A 17,878-nucleotide genomic window follows, 5' to 3' on the forward strand; every position below is an offset into this window, starting at 1 on the left:
CCAATGTTGATCTAAGGGGAATAACCATTGAGCCCGGCTGAAAAAAAAAAAAAAAATCCATTGAAAAGTCTCAAAGAAATATACCACGTGAAGAAAAAAAAAAAAAGAACAACCAACAACAACAACAACAAAAAAAAAAACAACAAAAACCAACAAAATAAAAACCAACAAAAACTGTGAGAAGATCGGAATATAACCGCCTTTTCTATGATAAAACTGGTGCCCCTCTTCAGGAGAACTGGTCTCAATTTATTATTATGCAACCGCAAGGATCTCTTCTTTCTCAGGGTGTATAAGCTGCTGGATTGCTTTTCGCCCAAATCAATGTGGTTTCTTTGGAACATTTTCAGCAAAGGATCGCATATGCTGCAGTGTCTTTGTGGCAAGAGTCTTAAGAAAAACAAGAACCAAACTGGTAAGCAATGCATTGCACCGCGTTGTTTTCCTTTATGCTGCCCTGTCTGTTGCTCGCCGAGCTAGATCTGCAATCCTACCGAGAAGGGGGGATAGAGTGAGGCCGGCTCGGACATGCATGTATGTGTATGAATAAGCAAGAAGCAGTACAGATTAGCTTCAGCCACTGTCACCACGGAGAAAATGTATTGATATCTATGACCAAAGGCGACCCCAGGCCAGGCTGCATCTCCTAGTTTCGTGGTCTATTTCTGAGGACGAAACTTTTATATCGGAGGGGCAGCCGGTACATTTTGCCCACTGTCCCCAGAGCCCATCCCCGGGGCTGCCGTCTGGGAGGGGGCCCGGCCTCGTGCATGCTGCTGCCAGCCGGCCATGTACCTCACTTTGTGCTCGATTTACAGCGCGTTCCCCACTCCGCACTCACCCACCTCCCACAGCTCTCTGAAGTCAGGCCCCCCAACTTAGCAATCCCCCCTGGGACCTCGGGCCAGAGTGGGGCGGTGAGGAAAGGGTCACTTTCCTTGGGCCGCTGCCTGGACGGAGACTGAGGCGCTGTGCCCCCCCCCTCCGTCACCCGCTGCCGGGCTGACCCCTCCGCTCTGCTCCCGGCCCCATGGCTGCCTGCAACCGGCATCATGAGCTTCGCTCCGGTCCGGCTCCGACTGGGGAAACTTGCGGTGCATTACATAAGAAATGCAAATGCGGCTGCCCCGGGCCGCTTGGCCCGGTGGGTCACGCTGCTGCTGTTGCATCTTTCCCTCCCGCTCGGGGCGGCCGGGATGCGGCGGGCGGGGGAGCCGGCGGCTTTTCAGGGAAATACGGCCCTCCCACCCGCCTCCCCCGGGCCCCGGTCCCCCTGGCGCCTGCCTGCTCCCCCAGGTCAGCGGGATGTCCGCAAGCACCTGCGGGCGGGGGGAGGTGAGGGATGCTGCGCGTGTGTGCGTGGTGCGGGTGTATGCCGGCTGCCCTGCAGCGGCAGCTCCCGAGCAGGAGGCTCCTGACGCCGGCACTGCAGTGTAGTAGATCATAGGCTTTCGTTGGCTCTCTGACACCCCAACACCAACAAGCGGCAGCCCTGGTAGCCCGCACCCCTCTCCGCTTCCCGGCTTTCGCTTTGCCCTGCTCGGTGCCGCTGCGGAGCTGTGGTGGGCGTCTCGGCGGATTTATTGGCCCCCCCACCTCCCCAAGTTCTCCTATTCTCTCCCGGCTCTGCAGCAGCGAGCGGCCACCTCTCAGAATACCAAAGAGGCCGAAATGCCCCGCTGGGTGCTGGGGAGCGGCCGCAGCGCTCAGCTCCCAAGGGCTCCTCTCCCCTTTGGCGCTGCAGCGAGCCTAGGGGGTTGGGGGGAGGCAGCTTCCCCCTGGGGCGGCCGGGGCAGGGCAGCCGGGGAGAGGAAGAAGCGGCTCCTGCAGGGCTGTGAGCGCAGCGCGGAGCGGAGCTGAGGGGCGATGCTCCGGGAAAGGGTTCAGGGTTGAGGTGGTCTGCAGCCCTTCCAGCCCGCATCCCTGGGAGCAGACCGCAGGCAAGGGTCAGAGATCCCTCTCCGGCCGCTCCGCTCTGAGTGGAGGGATGCGAAATCTCGGCCCCGCGGCTGCTGGGGAAGGCTCGGCCGGGCCGCCGATATTTGGGCAACAGGCGCTGCTGCTCCGCGGCGCTTCCCCTGCGCCAGCTCCACGGTGCCCGCAAGACAGCGGCGACTCTCCCTTTGCTGGTGGCTCCTCCCGGTCCCCCGTGCCCTCACCCCGTCTTCACCCACCAAACTTTTCGAGAGCTCTTGGGTCTCCCGAGGCGCAGCTACTACTGAGCTAATCTGGCAGAAAATCGGGCAGGTTGGGCAGCTGTGACCGCAGGTTGCTCAAATATTTTTGGCCTGATGCACTTTTTTTTTTTTTTTTTTTTTAATTTTTTTTTTTTTTTTTAACCCCTTGTGGTAGTTACTTTCTTTACAGCAGTGGGTGGCTGTTGTCCAGGTGCTCTGTACGGTGCCCTCCCCATGTGCCCATCTCCTCCAGGGCTCAGCGGCTACTCTGAGGGCTCTGCTGTGTATCCTGGCACAGAGCAGAGTAAGGCTGGAGCTAGGGGAACGCAGTGGATGGTGCCTGGGGCTCTGATGGGGTGGCAACAGCTGTGGGTTATCTGTTGGAATGCTTTGTTTCTTTGTTCCAAATTAGAGATCCTGGAAAGTGTCTTTTGCTTCCTATAACTATTCACCTCCATTAGGAGAAAACTTTGAGGATGAAGTGTGGTTTTGCTTGCTCTGACTCTTTTTTTGTTGGGCTTAAGAGGATACGGGGAAAGAGAGTACCTCTGGGTGGTTTTTAAAGCCAACAGAGGAAGAGCCAAACATTTTTCACCCAAAGCCAGCTGCCCATGGGTGATAGGTTGTTTGGCTGGAGCGGGACATGTCCCCATGGATCACATTTCCCTCTTGGTGGCATCCAGCAGACAGAGGATGTATCACATTTCCTCTCCATTTACCTCCAAGGGGAGGCATCTCTCCAACTCAGTCAGGGGTGCTGACAGGAGAGTGGATGGAAATTGGCATTGCTATTAATATGTTGCTGATAAAGGAGTTTAGTTCCTGGTATTATCAATCTCAGATCAATCTCAGGCACAAAACCTATTTAAAAAGAACTTCTGACGTGTGGGTTGTGCCTAAACTGGGATCTCTGTGTCATCCCCATAAAGCAGTCAGGCTGCTCTTTCATGGCTGCTCATTGTTTGAAAAAGTTTCTAAGCATAGTCATGCAAAACGAAAACAGAAGCTTGGGTTCTGCTCATAAGATCTATTGTGACAATCGTTATCCCTATTTGAAGTAAACCCAGGCCACCCTGCATTTCTAACTCATGGAAAACAAACCTCAAACTGAAAGACTAAGGGCCTCAGCAGGAGCTGCAGGATTGGGCCCTTGGAGTGTCTTTCAAGCAGATTTGAAAGCATCTCTGACTGCCTAACCCCACCATTCCTACACTGTTATGAGATCCATGGTGTGTTTCTTTCCCTTGGATGTAAAACTGCCTATTTATGTATATCTCCCCTACTGAAGTTCTGTCCTCTGTGGAATACATTTTCTAAATTTATACAAATTTGATTATTGTTGATCAAATTAAATTGCGTATTCTCCTTGTTAAGGGGTGAAATTTATGCCTGCTCATGAATCCCCCTCCTGTTGTGAAATGCTCACACCCAGCTCAATGTCTGCTAATGATGGACCGTTTATAACTGAGTTCAAATATACAAAGGATGACTTACCCTTAGAGAAAATATGATAAATGTATTTACAGATATCATTTGTTTAAATATTTATGTATATGCAGTTTTCCTTTGAGAGTGATATTTATTCTTCTTACCTGCTTAGATTATGCTAAGTATATTAATTTTGAGCTAAAATACGCATTGACTGCAAATTCAGGAAGGAATGATTTAGACATTCAGAATTAGTCCCCGTGCAAAGGTTTTCTGCCTGGTCTATAAAAACATCATCTGAAGAGGAGAATGAGCTTGAAACTGGAAATCGGTTCTTCAAGAGGACTTCGTGACATTAAAAAAAGCAGCAGCAAGGCAGTAGAGCATTAGAGCAACTGCTTAGTGGTAGTTTGTGGGGTCACTACTGAGATTTCTGTGTAACTGCAGAATGAGATGCTGTACGTCTAGAAGGTGATTGGCCAGATGAAGTGGCTGTGTGCAGACCGAGCTGTGCTGAGTACTCATAGACGTCAGGCTGCAGTGTGCCTGTAGCACTGCATCCTGCTGGAGCGGGCTGCTTATGGCCAGGGTGATCCTGTTTCTTCGGGAGCAGTGGCTCATTTCTATACCTCATTCAGATGAAGAACTCCCTTATGATTTTGGACACACCATTCCTGCCCTTTGCCTGGCTTTTCTGCTTGTTAAAAACTGCAGACAGTTTCTAACACGGCACGAACGTGCTGCTGATGGCTTTGTTTTGCTCATTACGTTTCAGTGAATAATAGCTTTTTAGAGACAAATTACTAGACAAGTCTACTGAACAACTTACTCAGTAATAAAACATTGCTTTTAAATGCTAAAATCTCTGTTGTGAAAAAACCTGTTGCGGTGTAGCAGAGGCTTGAACAATTAACGTACCAGGAGCTATTTGCCACTGCATGGAAAGGCTGCATACAACAGACAGAGTACCTGGAAATAGGCTTTGCAGGACTGAAACCATATGTTAGTTCAGACAGAGCACACTTCATGCAGTGTGTTTCAGCTGACAGGATACACGGGGAGCTGGGAGGAAAGTCTTCTTTTTGCAGGCAATGTGATGAAAAGCTCAAAGGAGTACATTCATCTTCAGACTGGATATTAAAAGAATTATTTATCATGTTCTTGAAGTGGATCCTGACATGTTATGAGCCACTCAGATGAACTGACAATTATAATTGCAAAGAGATGGTGCTTGTCTCCTTGATGGGTTGAACTCAGAGTGAGCAGAACGTATGCATGCAATGTGTCCTTTTGAATATACTGTACACTAAAGGTAAATAGCAGACAAAGCTGCTATTCAAATCAGGAACACACTGTCTTTGAAGAGGATCTTTTTGAGGGTGAAGCCTCAAAATTATTAAGTGGCAGACTTCTAGTGGATAAATAAAATGCAGACTTTGTGTGTCTGCAACCTACTCTATTAAAAGCACTCACATTAAATAGTATAAAGGGAAGTAAACAGTTGCCGATGAGACAGTGTTGAGATGTCAGAATAATTATATCCAGAGTAAAAGTCATTGTGTAAGTCAGAATAATAACATCTTCTGTACTGAAGTTCAATATTGTGTTGAGCATAACCAGTATTTTAATAGTGAGAGTGTTAATACCAGATGGGTGTGCATGGTAAACTGGATCAAGCGGCGCTCCATTAGTGATAGAAATTGATGATGTAATTTTAGTGTCCATATTCTGTGTTTGGACTCTGATACCTGCTTATTTTACTTCTAACTTCTAACTTGGAACAGCATGAGGAATTGCACTGAAACTTTACTGTTTGTATGCAGAAGGTAGTAGCCTGGAAATTACTTGGCCTGATCATTTGGTGGCACTGAAATTAGCCAGGTCCCATAGGACAGTAGAATTGTACTAAAGTTAAACATTTTAATTCCATTGGAATTGTTTAGGCTTTTCTATCAGAACGTAACACAGAATAAACTGTAATCCTTGAAAGATTTGTTTTGAGGAGATTTCAGGGAGGTATGATATGGAAATAGACTTTGCTGTTGTCTGAGAATTCATCACATCATCCATGTTTTCTAATGTTGCTTTGTAATTTGGAAAAATAAGAACAGGGTGAGGATGAAGAATGTGTAGAACTGGTGCCTCAGCTGTTGAACATCTCCTGTCTCCAGCACTGGGCAGTAGCTGAAGAAAAAAAAAATATAATAAAAAAGGTAAATCTAGATTTGATCCTTCCCCTAATATATCCTGCCATTTTTTAAATAATTACGAGACTTTCATAAATCTCTTTCTTCAGGCCTCTGTGTTTATCAGGCTCTGAAAGAGCTATACACCTCTACTTGTCAAAGAGCATTTCTATTTCAGCCTTCAAAACCTTTGCATGTCTCCTTGTGGGCTCCATGTAACTGTGTGCTGTGCTGTGAAAGGGCACGGAGGAGCTGTGCTCCTTTTGTCTTCTTTGAAAAAAAAGAGGTGGACTCTGCTATTCCCAGTTTGCTTTTGTGTTTACTCATGAGGAATTTTTCAGGGGAACCTTACCTATAAGGTGAAGGTCAATTCCTTTGCAGTGACTTCTTCCTTGAACTGCCAGAACACAAGCAGCATTTCTATAGTCTCTATTCCCATGCAGATAATTTGCCTTTGCTGAGGATGTGGGATGTCTGTGACTTCTGAGAACAGAGATGTGGTGACAGCTGACACATTTCTTTGCATGGGGAATCTGCTATTGTGGTCCTGTTGCAGCCAATGGATCTTCTAGGCCCATGAGGTATAGAAGCACCTTCCACAAAGCACGTTTCCACAATGTCCTTCTTGAGGGAAAATGTGGATATTACTCCTTGAACAAGCTTTTAAGGAATTAAGCTCTAGTGTCACTGAAAACTAGAATTTATACTACTGTTGAACAGTAGGAACAGAAGAGAGAGAGCTTGCATACAAAATCAAAGTCTTCTGTTTACATATGAACCTCTTGGTTCTCAGCAGGAAATCTAGAAGAATTTCATTGTCCCTTAATGAGGTTTTGAGTTGAAAATGTTAATTTAAAGAAAACAAGTTTGCCAGACTTGTTACTTTTTCAGTAAATGTATTTCTAAGCGTGTCTTGCTACATTTAAACAACCTGCCCAGATAACAGTTCCCAGTTCACACTTCTCAGCAGAAAAGTGCTCTGTGGGGTACTGCTTCTGCCTTGTGGTTTCAACACTTATCACTCATTGCTAAGACAGGTAAATTTACAGACATTAAATGACATGAACAGGAAATAACAACAAAATGTAGAGGAAAATATAGGAAAAGATGTGGAAAAATTATAAAGTAGGGAGTTCCTTAAAAAAAAATTCCAGAACTCATTAGCATAACAGTATCTTATAAAATAGATTGTCCTATCAGGAATATCTCAACGAAAGTTAAAATAATAGTAATGCTTATTAATTCATAGGGCTCATGGCATGAATAAAACAGTTTACAGTTTAGATGTTCTTACAACAAAAAGTGTGTGTGGATACACATACTGCTATTGGCCCCCAAGAATCAGAACCCAACTTGGTTTTGATGGATTATCCCACTAAGAGATCAACCCAACATTTCAGATGCGAATTAACTTCAGGCCAAATGTGATTTTGTGTTTTGAAGTCTTTAAGCTTGCACTAAAATCTACGCTTTTAAGTGGCATTAACAGATGGATTAAAACTTGTGAAGACTTGTGTCCCCCTGCAGTTTTCTCCTAGACCTGATACTTTGTCCCCACACAGTAGTGACTTTCTGGCTCAAAAAACAAGGTTATACAGATTTTCAGTACCAATATTTGGTAATCTCCTGGCTTTACTCAGACTTGTTGCATCTCCATGAATAATATGATCTTGATCCATCCAAGACACTGCAAACTCCACTGTCGACTTTTGCGTCTCTGCTTCATCACCTGCTGCTTTGTGCAGACACCTTGCTTTTTTTCCTTTGGATTAGGATCCGTGAGGAAAATTAGCCCTTAATTCTGTTTCTTTCTGATGTTTTTAAGTTCTCTACGCTTTGAGTAATTAGCTAGTGACAGTGAACAGAGCTACCTCACAGGTTATTACTAAGTAACTGATATTTATGATGGATGATGGATTGCTATCTGTTTTATGGGGCATGAACTGTATGAGTGATTAGTTCCCACTTTCTGCTAATTTACAGTAGCAGAACAGTCACAGAAGAACATAAATGTAGAGGCAGCAAAGCAACAGCCTGGTTAGGAGAAGACAGTAAAGTCAGCAAGAGGACTCAGAAGGCCCAAGAACAAATGCTACCCCTTTTATTGTCTTGATTATTGCTTGAACACATTTCTTGTTCGAGGGTAAAATAATTTATGTGGGATTCTGCAGTTAAAGAAGGGCAACTCAACTTCCAGGAAAAGAATTCTGATCTTTTCTTCCTTGACCTAGAACTGACTGTGGGTCCTGGCACTGTCTGCTCACAGAGGTGCCATGTGACTCCTTAAAGCTGCTCCCAGGAATTGTCAGAGAACTTCACATATGTCCTTACTTGTAGTCAGCATTTTCTTTACCTCTGATTAACCTTTCAATAAGCTTTGATTAACCTTGTTTGCCATTCACTGGACTTCACATTTCATATTGTGGTTCGGAGACATTATTGTACGAGAAGATCATAACTTGCCATTGTAATGCAACATACTCTTGGGGTCCTGCTGGCTGGGAACATTTGTGACAAAACAGGTGACTGTATGCGTTATATCTCCCTGTGTTCTGAAATACTGAGCTCTTCTTGCATGCAAAAGAATTTGAAACATGCTGAAGATTCGCCTTTGAAACTTCTTCTGTGGAACAGCACTTAAAAAGAGTATAGGATAGTTTTACAGCAAATATGTCATTACGTAGTGATAGTGTTGAAGACCAGCATTTTCTGAAAAAGGCCTTATTTTGTTTTAAATGCTGACAATGGTGGAGTCGTAGAAATGTAATAGGAGAAAAAAAGTGGTTGTAGCTTCCTCAGCAATAGCTGTCTGGGTAAAATCAATGAGTTTAATCATGGTGGGTGGAATGGGTGCCAAGGAAGTAGGAATGGATTCATTGTGATTTTGTGTTCAGCTGTCTTTCCTCATTTCAGTTTGTCTTTGCAGTTTATAAAAGATGATATTTCTGGGGTGTTACTGACATGAAGTGGAGATGAATCCTGTGATTTGTGGGCACACAAGGTATTCCCTCTTCGCTGAATGTTTTCAATGGAAGTGTACTTTAGAAGACACTGGCTTTCTTAGTACTATGACAGACCATGTCGATTTTGAGCATTGCCATACACCAATGAGGAAAAACGCCATCCAAGGGCTTCCCCAAAGTGCTGAGTTAGGCATGGTGCTTGCTCTTAAAAAAACCCAAACTGTTAAACACAATGAGAAGAAAAAAATAACCTAAGGATAGGCAGACGAAAAACATGTCATTTTAATGTTTAAATTTATCTACTTAACTCTGTGACCTCTTAGATGGTGGATCAAAATTATTTTATCCCAGCCAGGCCAGATGCCTATAGGAAGACAAAAGAGGTGGCAGCTTAGGACCTTATAACCAGAGCAGAAGTAAACTGTAAGTTGTGCAGGCTAGGTTAAAACCTTTTAATAAAATGTCAGGAGCAATGGCAAAATGAAAGTTTATTACATTTTCTGAGACCAATTTGCTTTAGCTTTCAGTGACTAACTGCAATGATTTGGCTTAAGTTGGCTGCCAAAAAGAATGCATGCTAATAAATTTCAGATTGAAGATTAGAAAAAGATAAATACTAAACCCTTGTAGTCATATATATAGGTAAAGAATTTGGGGGTGGAACTTGATGAAGTTAGAACAAAAGTAAGTCAGAATGTGATGTTAGCACATTAGGTGAGATTTTTTTTTAAAGTGCTATGTAGATGATACTTGAATAGTGTGGGATGCACTCTCTCCCACTTATTCTCAGAGGGAGATGAAAAACCAGAATGACAAAAGAAATTATAAAGTAAATAATGAAGGGATTAAATGAATCTGTAGTCATTTAGAAAGGTTGGCAATAGAAAGTCCTGCAGGCAAACATAATTTAGAAATTTTTCAGTCTACTTATTAACTGAAGAGCAAACAGACCTGAAATGTAAGGACATTTTCATGGAAAACATCTATTTCTAGAAGTGTTCCTTTAGCAAGGACGCATAAGAGTTATATTTGATAAGAGTCTAGTTTCTCTGAATGTGTTCCATTTATAGCAATCTTGCTAAAGGTGAGGTACCCTTGTCAATGTTGCTTTGCTTTCACAAATGCAGGTACTCTCATGAGTCTATTGTTCACTGTTGCACAGCTCTGAAGCAGCGGCCTCCAGAGTGACCTTTGCTGAGTATCCTGTGCCTCTTGCCTCCTTGCTGGCATGTGGACGTCTGCCATCCATCTGCATGAGCATGCCTAGCAGCCCTTGCTGTTCTGAACCTGCATGGGCATGAAATGCTCTCCATGTGCCCCAGCTGCCCTGGTTAACACCTGCAGGAGGAAACCAGAAGATTGGCACTGGAATCTGCCTGTGAGGGAGGACGTCAAGCTAACCTTAAACTGTCGGTGTATCTGCTGCTGAGAGGAAATATATTCTTTCCCCCCAGAAATTTGATTTAGAATACAACTATTAAAATGCAGCATCTATGGTTCTTTGGATCTTTGGCTTGGTGAATCTTCTCATCAGATACCATCAACTGGGAAATATAGATGCATCCAACACTGGAAGCATTTAAGTAGCTTTTTTTCTTTACCAAGAGGTTTCAAAGGCATTTCTACACTCTACCTGCATTAGTGCAGGTTTGATGTTAATTTGAGTTTTTCTTCCCTTAATTTTTTATGTCCACGGCCAAATAGGTCAAGAACATTAAGTGATATTGAGACCAAACAGATCACCATAAATCTCCAGCAATAAGCTTACTTTGGAGATCTTAAAGTAATGTTGAAGGGAGATACAGTCTTTTCTTGTTAACAGTTGACAAGTAACGATTGTACTTCAGCTGGGCTTTGATATCCTTCCCCCACCTTAAACTCCTTTTACTAGTTGGGAAACTGAAGCCTGAGTTCATACTATTTGATTAAAGAGGGAGAGGGATTGATCCATGGCCAAATGGCTCTGAAAGTCTCCTTCCAACCTGAGCATTTCTGTGATTCTACATTTTTTCCATATTGTAAAAATTGTACTGTGGCTCAGATGTGGGATGTTCTCTAATCTTTAGGAACAGGTTAAATCACTGCATTACATAGTCTGAGTGTTCAGAAAATGAAACTGGAATTTCTTATTTTGTGTTGCTTATACAAAAGGACACGAGGTTCAACTCAGAACTGGAAGCCCATGTATGGGCAAAAGGGAAGTCCTGAAATTAGCCTTGCTTCTTTCCTTGTGATCAATATAAAAGCATTCTTACTGAAATGATTTATAGATTTCCCCTAGTGGTTAACAGGCTGTAGTATTTCCTGATTACTCTGCTTAAGTTGCTTATTTGCTCTTGGACCTTTTTTTTTTTTTTTTAATTGACCCAACAAATAAGAGTTTTGTTGCAAGAAAATGCCTTCTTGAATTTAGCTGTGTGGACCAACACAACTCAAAGAAATGGAGCTCATTCTAGATGGAGATGCTTGATATTTTCAGAGCAGCTCTTCAGTCCTTAAGCCAAACGTTTAGAAGTAAATGCAGAGTATAACAGATTGAACACTGTTAGATATTTCGGAGGTTAACTGGGGATTCTTATTATTTAAAAAGTTTGGGAATGATTCAGGAGTTGGACTCAATGTTCCTGATGGGCCCTTTCCAACTCAAGATATTCTATGATTCTGTGTCCTCATTACTAATAGTTACCAGCATTTTTAGCTGATTTGGGTAGAGAGAACTAGCTGATGTGGTCCAAAACTATCCTGGAGCTAAGTAACAAGAGTGGATGACCAAGGGTCTACCATTTTTATTTAACAGTATAAGCAAAGTCAAAGATGACCAGAAAGCCTCTTTCAACTTTGCTAAAGCAAGTTTGAGCCTCTTCCTATTAAATAGAATGTATTTTTCCAGGGTAAAGAAGAGCTGAAGGACAGGATTTTTCCTCCATTTCTAAATTAAGCCTTTCTCTTCAACTTCACAGACTTGCACTCACTTTCTTTCACACTGATCTTATTAGGGATCACCCCTTCGCCTGTGTGTGTATGTGCAGCAAAGCTGGTTGACCAACTAAGTAACATATTTCACTGCATGTTTATCTTCCACTTGCTGAGCTCTCTGAAATCAATCTGAGCTGTTGCTGCACATGCCTCTTGATATTCCTTTTAATTAAAAGATACCTATTTCTTCCGACATGGCTACAGGTCCCCTCTTTTCTTATATAGTTGTGAGGAGCATGAGTAAGGAAATTGCTACTGATTATTGATGTTGTGTATTTTAGCAGGCTAAATCTGGATCATGGTCTGATAATTGAAAGGGTCTGGCTTATAGTCTGATAGTATGCTTCAGTGTATATATGTGCATTTTACCTATATTAGTGAGAATTAGAGATTGTAAACCAGTTGTATATATGTATTTTGAGGGAAAATCAGTTTGTACCAATTGGGATCACCTAATTCTGTCTTCTGAGGATTCAAAAGGTGTGTTTACTCTTGCATTAACTGCTAAATATAAGAAGCTTGAATTTAAGCAGTGGATTTTCCTCCTTCTATGAACTCCCTAAAAACCTTAGTGTAGTACTTACTTGTACTGCTTCTTTGCAAAATATAAATCTGAAGAAACCCAAGGATCACTACTTAATCTGGGATAAAGAAAGGTGTATATTTAACACAAAAAGAAATTATGTGTTTACATTGCCTATAGTAAAGCCAACTGTGAAACGCTCCGATATAGGATATAGTTTTGTGTTGCCTTAAAACAGAGCACAGTGGCAATATTCAGGGCAGTATTCAGTATGTGGACTCGTCACTGAGGTGGGATTTTTGGCCATGAGGCCATTCGTGTGACAGAAGTAGCTTTTGCTCGAGGAGGGGAAGGGAGAGTTTTTCACCTTTGCTTTGAATTTTTGTTTTCTTTTTCTTGCTAACTTTAAATATTCAGATTGTTTCTGACTAGTGCACCACCCTTTAGTCTCCATAAGGAAAAGACCCTTTATTTTCTGTAGAAGACAATAATTTTATTATACAGATTAAGTGGTTCTGTGTCTAAGCTACTCTTATTTCAATAATTCCTACAGCACCATTCTAAGCCTCCTCCATCTTGTCTATTTTAACTTACAGTGGCTAATTTGCAGAACAAGTGTGTCTTCTCTAGTTTGCATCCAAGGGAATTAACACATAATGAAAGTAATCTAGATCTACAGAAACCAAGTAGAGCAAGCAGCAAATGAAGACCTGAATGAAGAACAACTCTCCACTCTCATGCACATAGTCCTCTTGGATTTTCCTTCTAAAGAGAATTGAGTTTGGTTTTTTTTCACAGAATCTGTAAGTTCTTGTTTTTACCATTTTGCATTTTTCTTTCATCTTGTTAGCAGGCAATGGAGGAAACCAGAACAAACCAGATATTATCAAGCAGAAGTCTCATATTTTCAGACATGATGAAGGGAAGAGAATTTGCATTTGTCTGGACAGAACCATAGATTATCCTGCGTTGGAAAGGACACGGAAGGATCATTGAGTCCAACTCCTGTCTCTGCAGAAGACCACCCAAAATTCAAACCCAGTATCTAAGAGCACTGTTTAAACACCCCTTGAACTCCTTCAGGCTGGGACTGTGAGCCTGCTCCATGCCCACTGCCCTCTTGTGAAGGATCTTTTACTGATATCCAATCTGAGCAGAGACAGGAGGATGCTGAAGATCTTCTGTGGCCTTGTTGTTTATATCAGCCCATTCATTGATCAGCAAGAGCTGATGTTGACTTAGGGATATTTGTGTTGATGATCTCCCATGAAGAACCTCAAAGCAAATTTTTAAAATGAAGGGCTTGCCCGAGTCAGCAGGAATTTTTAATCCTTTTGAAAAATCCTTCCCCAAAACAAGAATATAAAAGAATGTAATTTCAAATTACTAACATTGAAGTATGCAGTGAGCAAGTCACCTGGTAGTCCTTTCCATTGATACTCAGCACTGACTTTTTCTCCCTGAGAGAGATGATAAAAAGCAGTATCCCAAGTCCCTGATATAGTCTTTTTTTTTTTTTTTTAAATCCAGTACAGAAAATTCTGGCTAGTGCAGAAAGATGTGGCATCTGTTGCTATTAACAGTATTTTTCAAAGGGTAGCACTAAGAATACTAATTCCTTGAGGATTAGATTTAATGCTGACCTTATGAAATTTGTGAAAGAGCACTGGTGGAATGGCTGCCCTGGAGTGTACCAACTCACATTATGGGCCAGTAGGTAACATCCTGCCCAATTAACTCTTCAACTGACTTCAAAACAGGGGTCCATCACTGAAACAAAACATGAAGATTCTTGCTTCAGTGCTGTTTGACTTAGGAATGCAAATGAAGCAGAGGGCTCTGCAGTATTGAATGCACTGTTCTTTGTGTCTTCTGCCTTTTGATCTGAGGTTGCACAGAAGCAGTCAGGCAGCTGAGGTGGTGAAGCAGTATTTTCTGGAGAAACCAGTTACATGTAATTTGTTTAAATTAGTGGTGAGTGGTGCTGCATTAACGATTGTCTTAGTGATAATAAGGAGGAGTGCCCAGAGTGTAGTACTTTATGTGCTCAAATTCAATCTGTGTTTCAAGAGGAGCCAGATCTTTTGTCACTCCCAATGCTTTCTTACAGAAAGAGCTGCACCGAAGCTTTCTTGCTCAGATATTTTTACAATCTCTTTTTACATCAGTATGTGTTTGCTTTCTTCTTTTTTTTTCTTTTGTTCATAACCAGGCAAACTGCTAGCACACTCTTTTCAAGGTCAGGAATTAGCCATTGCTTCTACATTTCCTGTCACAGCCTTGTGAAAAGACAACATTTTAGCTTTAGTATTGCATTGCAGATGACTAGGTGGACTGCTGTTGCCCCTGGATGCACAGTAACCTAGTTAGAGATTAGGCAGTGCTTTAATTTGTTATCCAATTACAGAGTGCTTTAACCTGTATTTCCTCTCCTTTGCCCACAGAAGACACAGGAAATTAATTTTATCAGTACTGTGGTTTCTACCATAGTCCATCTGCTTATTCTCTTCCTTCCTGCTTCAGCTCTCACTTTTTATCTTCATTTCAGACAAATTTGTTGGAAACGGGGTGAAAATCCTGCTTTAGAACAACCAGCTGGTACATTTTTCCACCTGGGAGTGGGTTCTGGAGCAAGGTTTCCTCACCACTCTCCCCATTCCTGCAGGTGCCCTACAAAGTAGTTCACATCCTTTGCTGCGAAGCAGGGTCTCTGGAACACTGCATGTTTCTATGCATTTTAAATCCTGGCAGATTTTAAAAAGCCCGAGAGCGAGGACATCTCTGCTGTTCTATATGACAGATCTCCTGGTCTTCCTTCTTCCCATCCCTCCAGCAGAGGGAGAAAGAACATGGAGCCTTCTTTTGGCACCAGAGTGACAATTTCTGCTTGGCCATGCTGCCAGGAAAATTTAAATGTGGCGAAGCTGTTCTGTAATGTAGATGTTAAGGGATTTTGAACTTTGAGTTGATTTTCCTGTGGGGCAAATTGTGCCCTTCTGAAAGCAAGCTCTGCTCAGAATAAGTAGGGCTGGGTCTGAACAACAGATGGAAAGGGAGAAGGCTTCTAAAATTGCTCTGAAGAGCGCAAGCCTGGCTAGCTGTGGCAGCTAGCCTGTGTGTAGTAGGATTTGCATGTGTGGAGTCAAGGGAGGAAAGAACAAAGGCCGCTAAATCCATTTATACCCAGATGTCCTCCTGCACATGAGCTTTGGTTTTGATCTTGAGGTCTCAAAATATTTCACTATTACTACTAAAAGTTTTCCTGTTCCACAGAAGCTAAAAGAAAAAAAAAAAAATTAAAGAGCCTTCCTGCTCTTCCATCTACTATCCTTGCTGTGTGCTCCTCTCCCTTCCTTCTCTTCCAGGCTCATGGGTACAACGTCTGTTAATACTTATCAAATTACCTTTATTTTGATTCTTCTACATGCTGCAGCCATTTCAGTTGTGCCCTCTCAACTTCACTCCATCTCTGAGCATACTGTAATGAAGATTTAGAAAGAGATCTCAATTAGAGTCAAATAATCGTATTTATGATGGGTGTACAAGTACATGAAAGACCACTCAAAGGCCAACTTTAGTATTGGTGTCCCGATGTCTCGAAGTTTGGTGGGCACAAAGAAGCACAACAGATTTTTCAGTGGGTGATAATTCTACCACATTTTGTTTTCTTCGTGGATAAATTTTAGTTTAAAAAGTCTTGTGAGAGGTAAGCAAGTTTACACACATTGTACAAATGCCCTTTCTACTGTTAACAGATCACAGAATTTTCTTGAAGGTGGAGTGTAAATGTCAATGGAAGGACTGGGCTGGTGGTTTAGCTTTAATGTCTGAGAATATCAAGTGATTCACAAAAAAAGCTTTTTCACTTGGAGCATTTGAGGCCCAGACCAAAGTCCTTTTCACTAAATGTGGTCAGCACCATTGTCTTCAATGAATTTTTAAGAGAAATTTGTCTTATGCTGGTATAACTTATGGATGGAAGGTGCAGTTGGCCTGTTTCTGGTTTAGAGGTAATAACATTCAGTTTCTTAACCAGTCTTTCCCAGAGGTATAGTTTTACCAGTGCATTTCAGCATTGTAATAGGTTCAATGAAGAGCTCAATCTTCCCAAAGCTATATCCCTTTGGCTCACAGGCCTGTTGGTGTCTCAGTCTCTCCTGGTGAAGCTGCTACCATCTGACTGTGTTACGAGGATTAGTAGCAAAAAAAATTTACAAATTTACTATGATTAAGATTAGATATTCCTGAAAATAACATAAATGTTGTGCTTATCCTTTAAACACCAAGAACTAATTCTTTTCGAGTATCTTTCCTCCTATCTTTCGGGTTTTTTTTGCTTTCTCTTTGCTCCTGGAGACTGGACAAAAAGCACTGCACACTGTTTTTGCTCCCTCTCTGAAGGTTTGAACACTTTCTGTCTTATATTATCCCTCATGAGGCTTAAATAAGGTCTGCATTTCACTGCATTAACTGGTTCTCAAAATAGTGTGTTCGCAATGAGCTTCACACTGTATGTTCTGTGCCACTGAATCAAATCTCAGGCTGTAGCTCTGAAGAGGTGTCTGTGCAAAGATTGCAATTTGTACATTCCTTGTGACTGAACTGGTGCTTTTCATTTATATCCTGAACACAAAGGAAAAATAATGCCTACTCTAAAGGCTGAGCTGATGCAAGAACAACTGAGGTTGCTGTGCCAAAGTTGTCACTTTGGTAAACAGATGAAACCATACTGACATCTCTTTATAAACTGTCACTCATCATGGTACATAGCTTTCCTAAAAGACCTGGTCTAGGAGTAGCCTGGAGGCCTAATGTGATAAACAAACAGCCAAACACAGTCACTTATGGGACCTTATTAACTGAGGTGGTAAACATACAGCAAAATAGTTAAGAAATAAAATGAAAGATATTTAGGGTATTTTTATAGCTCAGAGTAAGAATAATGTTTGTATTTAGTAAGAAGCATGAAAGCAAATAAAAAATGAGTTCCATTTACATTTTTTTTAATTTAATTCTATTTTAGCCTAAGGTGATTTTACTTGTATGAATACGAAAACATACTACTGGTATCTAAAGAATGTGCTTTATAACTTAGTGAATACTCTTTGTTTATTCTGTTTAGCCTTGATCCTAAAGAAATTTCTGTGTGAATGTTTGTCTAGGAAAATATTCCAGAGATACAAGGAAGATAATGCTTCATTTGTCTTACCAGTGACTTGCCCTCCCTTAGAGCTAAATAGGTCACAGAAGCTATAGGAGTAGAGGCACTGAAGACTTGCTCGTGTACATCTTCTCTTTTAGAACTGAGATCGGAAACCTATGTTGCCTGAAATACCTTTTCAGGGACAAAGAAAAAAAAATAGGAATAACGTCATCATATGGTTAAAATAGAGTTTTGGACAGTCTCTGCTCTTCATGTGAAGATCACACAATGATTACTGCTGTCTGTCCAGATTCAGCACTGCAGTGGGCAGCAGCAAAGGAAAGGATTTTATTACTGGCTGCCTCTGCTTTGTCTGCATAGTATTGCCATTATTATGACAAAAAAAAAAAGTACTAAAAATATGAGCTGATTCTTCCAGATGCATCTCAAAAAAAAAAAAAAAAAAAAAAAAAAAAAAAAAA

At 41.8% G+C, this 17,878-nt stretch overlaps 1 protein-coding gene across 2 annotated transcripts in view; it reads left to right on the plus strand.

The window, feature by feature from the left end:
• The first annotated feature begins 207 nt into the window (after positions 1-207).
• Positions 208-17,878, plus strand: part of FGF14 (fibroblast growth factor 14) — a 381,800-nt gene continuing 364,129 nt past the window's right edge. For both annotated transcript variants that reach the window (XM_042810360.1, XM_042810362.1), the window contains exon 1: positions 208-415. In XM_042810360.1, the coding sequence (XP_042666294.1) occupies positions 208-415 (208 nt within the window). The remainder of the gene's footprint in view (positions 416-17,878) is intronic.

This window comes from Centrocercus urophasianus, unplaced genomic scaffold, assembly GCF_019232065.1.
Source record: "Centrocercus urophasianus isolate 14NV4802_14NV808 unplaced genomic scaffold, USGS_Curo_1.0 seq_12, whole genome shotgun sequence".
Lineage (NCBI taxonomy): Eukaryota > Metazoa > Chordata > Aves > Galliformes > Phasianidae > Centrocercus > Centrocercus urophasianus.